The sequence below is a fragment of the Triticum aestivum genome, chromosome 5A (genome assembly GCF_018294505.1).
Source record: "Triticum aestivum cultivar Chinese Spring chromosome 5A, IWGSC CS RefSeq v2.1, whole genome shotgun sequence".
Lineage (NCBI taxonomy): Eukaryota > Viridiplantae > Streptophyta > Magnoliopsida > Poales > Poaceae > Triticum > Triticum aestivum.
In genome coordinates this window covers 677,171,133-677,173,420 of record NC_057806.1, presented here as the reverse complement: position 1 = coordinate 677,173,420, position 2,288 = coordinate 677,171,133, and the positions used below count along the sequence as shown (strand labels likewise).

The 2,288-nt window shown below is 58.5% G+C and overlaps 1 protein-coding gene across 1 annotated transcript; it reads right to left on the bottom strand.

Moving 5' to 3' along the window:
- Window positions 1-597: 597 nt before the first annotated feature.
- LOC123108363 (cytochrome P450 86B1-like) lies at window positions 598-2,054 on the bottom strand. The gene has a single exon (XM_044530168.1). The coding sequence runs from the start codon at window positions 2,025-2,027 to the stop codon at window positions 801-803; it is 1,227 nt and encodes a 408-aa protein (XP_044386103.1). The 5' UTR covers window positions 2,028-2,054; the 3' UTR covers window positions 598-800.
- Window positions 2,055-2,288: the final 234 nt, after the last annotated feature.

The following is a 2,288-nucleotide window of genomic DNA, read 5'->3' as shown; positions in this document are numbered from 1 at the left end:
CCGTCGACCGTGTACGTGGCGGACGGGATGGAGTCACCGGCGGCAGCAGCAGCAAAGGGACGACGGTGGGCGTGCGCGTGAGCAGATGTGATCTGTTCGTGGCGGCTAGGGTTAGGATACACCGCATACTTATAGGCGCAGCCGCGTGGAGAGACGTGGGCTCGACCCACGTCCGAGTCCGTGACAGCCCACGATCCGACGTCTCAGATCGTGGCCCAGCTGTCAGAAAACTCTCCGTTAGTGACTGGCAAAAATAAGCGCGTAGGTGTGAGCTCGGCTCGGCTCAATCCCGCAACCCGCGGCGCGTCGTGACGAGGCGAGGCGTGGCGTGGCGAGGCGGGCGGCGGAGGAGGAGTGCACGAGGGCCTCTTCTCTTCTCAAGCTCCAATAGCATGTAGAAGAGAAACCCTTATAAACCACTCCAACTCTCCTTCCACTTCCGGGGTGGGACTAAACTTCCCACCACACCTAGTGCCATATAACCCACATGGGCCCTTAGAGATTTTTCAGAAATTGCAATATGGGCCTAGAGCCCATCTCAGATTTCAGCACCAGCCCAGCCCGATCGATCCATCGATAAGTTTCGGTACAAATATGTCTTCGAATCAATCAACGAGTTGATACAATTAATGCAGGCAACATATATATGTATACCCACCATGATTTACAGTGTAGTGTACTTGATTATATTACTGGACACCTGCAAACAGACAACACACACATATGCCGAATAAAAATGAAGGAATATAGACACTTACATCAGTACGTGCATGCATGCAACGGTACAAGTACGCATACGTTTACTGCTTGCCGATCATGGCTGGAATACCCGATCTTCTCTTGACCCTGACGAGGAGGCCGTTCTTCATGTGGAGTATGATGGAGAGCTTCGGCTCCACGACGTGCCCGGGCACCACCTCCACGGCGAAGTTCCACGCCACGGCCGCCACCGTCACCTTCATCTGCACCAGCACCATCTCCTTCCCGAGGCACGTCCTGGGGCCCGAGTTGAAGGCCACGAACTTGTTGGACGGCACGTACCGCAGCTTCCCGTCCTCGGAGATCCACCGCTCCGGCCGGAACTCCCGGCAGTCGGCGCCCCACACCCGCTTCATCCTCCCCATGGAGTAGTTGAACACCAGGATCTTGTCCCCGGGCCTCACCTCGTGACCGCTCGGCAGCACGTCGTGGGCGGCCACCGCCTTTGTCTCCACCGGCAGCGACGGGTAGAGGCGGAGGCACTCGCACACCGCCGCGTGCAGGTACAGCAGGTTCTTCAGCTCCCCCGCCTCGAAGGCCACCATGCCGTCGGGTCCGACGGGTCTCCGGGCAGCTATGGGGGCCAGCTCCTCCAGGAGCCTTTTCTCTACCCGAGGGTTCGTGGCGATGAGGTAGGAGAACCACGAGAGGGCGGAGCTGGTGGCGTCGCGGCCCGCAACCAGGAGGTTCATGGTCATGTCCCGGATGTACGTGTCCGCGTCGGGGTCGCCCGCTATCTCCTCGTCGCAGATGAACGAGGACAGCAGGTCGGCCGAAGACTTGTTGGCGCCCTGCTTGCTGTAGGCGGCTCTCCGCCTAGCAATGGTGGCCGCCACGAATTCGTCAGCCGTACGCCGCGCGGCGGCGTTCTTCCTCTCATGCCCGACGTCCAGCCTCCGCATCACCTTCCAGCACGTCACCGGCATGATGTGCCGGACGAAGACGGTGCGCAGAACGTCGTCCATGGCGCGCGCGAAGGGCACGTCAGGCAGGCCGATGGCCAGGCACCCGGGGTCGACGCCGAAGACGAGGTTGCATGTCGTGTCAAAGGACCAACGCGTGAACACGTCCTGCAGGTCGCACGTCGTGTCGGAGTCGGCGGCGTGGGCGAGGAACGGGAGCACGCTCTGCTCCACCTTGTCGAGGCTGGACTGCGCCACAAAGGAGCGGTACCGCGGGGTGGTCATGAGCATCTGGGCCTTCGTCCTCTGGCTCCGCCAGCGCTCGCCGTCGGAGTTGAAGATGCCGCCGCCGAGGATGTCGAACATCTGGGCGAACACGTCGCCCTTGGGGTAGTTCTCATGTGTCCTCGGAACATGATGAAAACTAGCTTGACGATATTCCCATGTGTCCTCGGAAGCGCTTTTCCTTATATAAGAGTTTGTCTAGGCTTGTCCTTTGATACAAAAAGGATTGGGCCACCTTGATGCACTTTATTTACTTTTGTTATTTGTTGCTCGTTACAAATTATCTCATCACAAAACTATCTGTTACCACTTATTTCAGTACTTGCAGAGAATACCTTGCTG

Excerpts from the sequence above, each read along its gene's own strand:
- LOC123108363 (XM_044530168.1), bottom strand. The coding sequence starts at position 2,027 with ATGTTCGACATCCTCGGCGGCGGCATCTTCAACTCCGACGGCGAGCGC.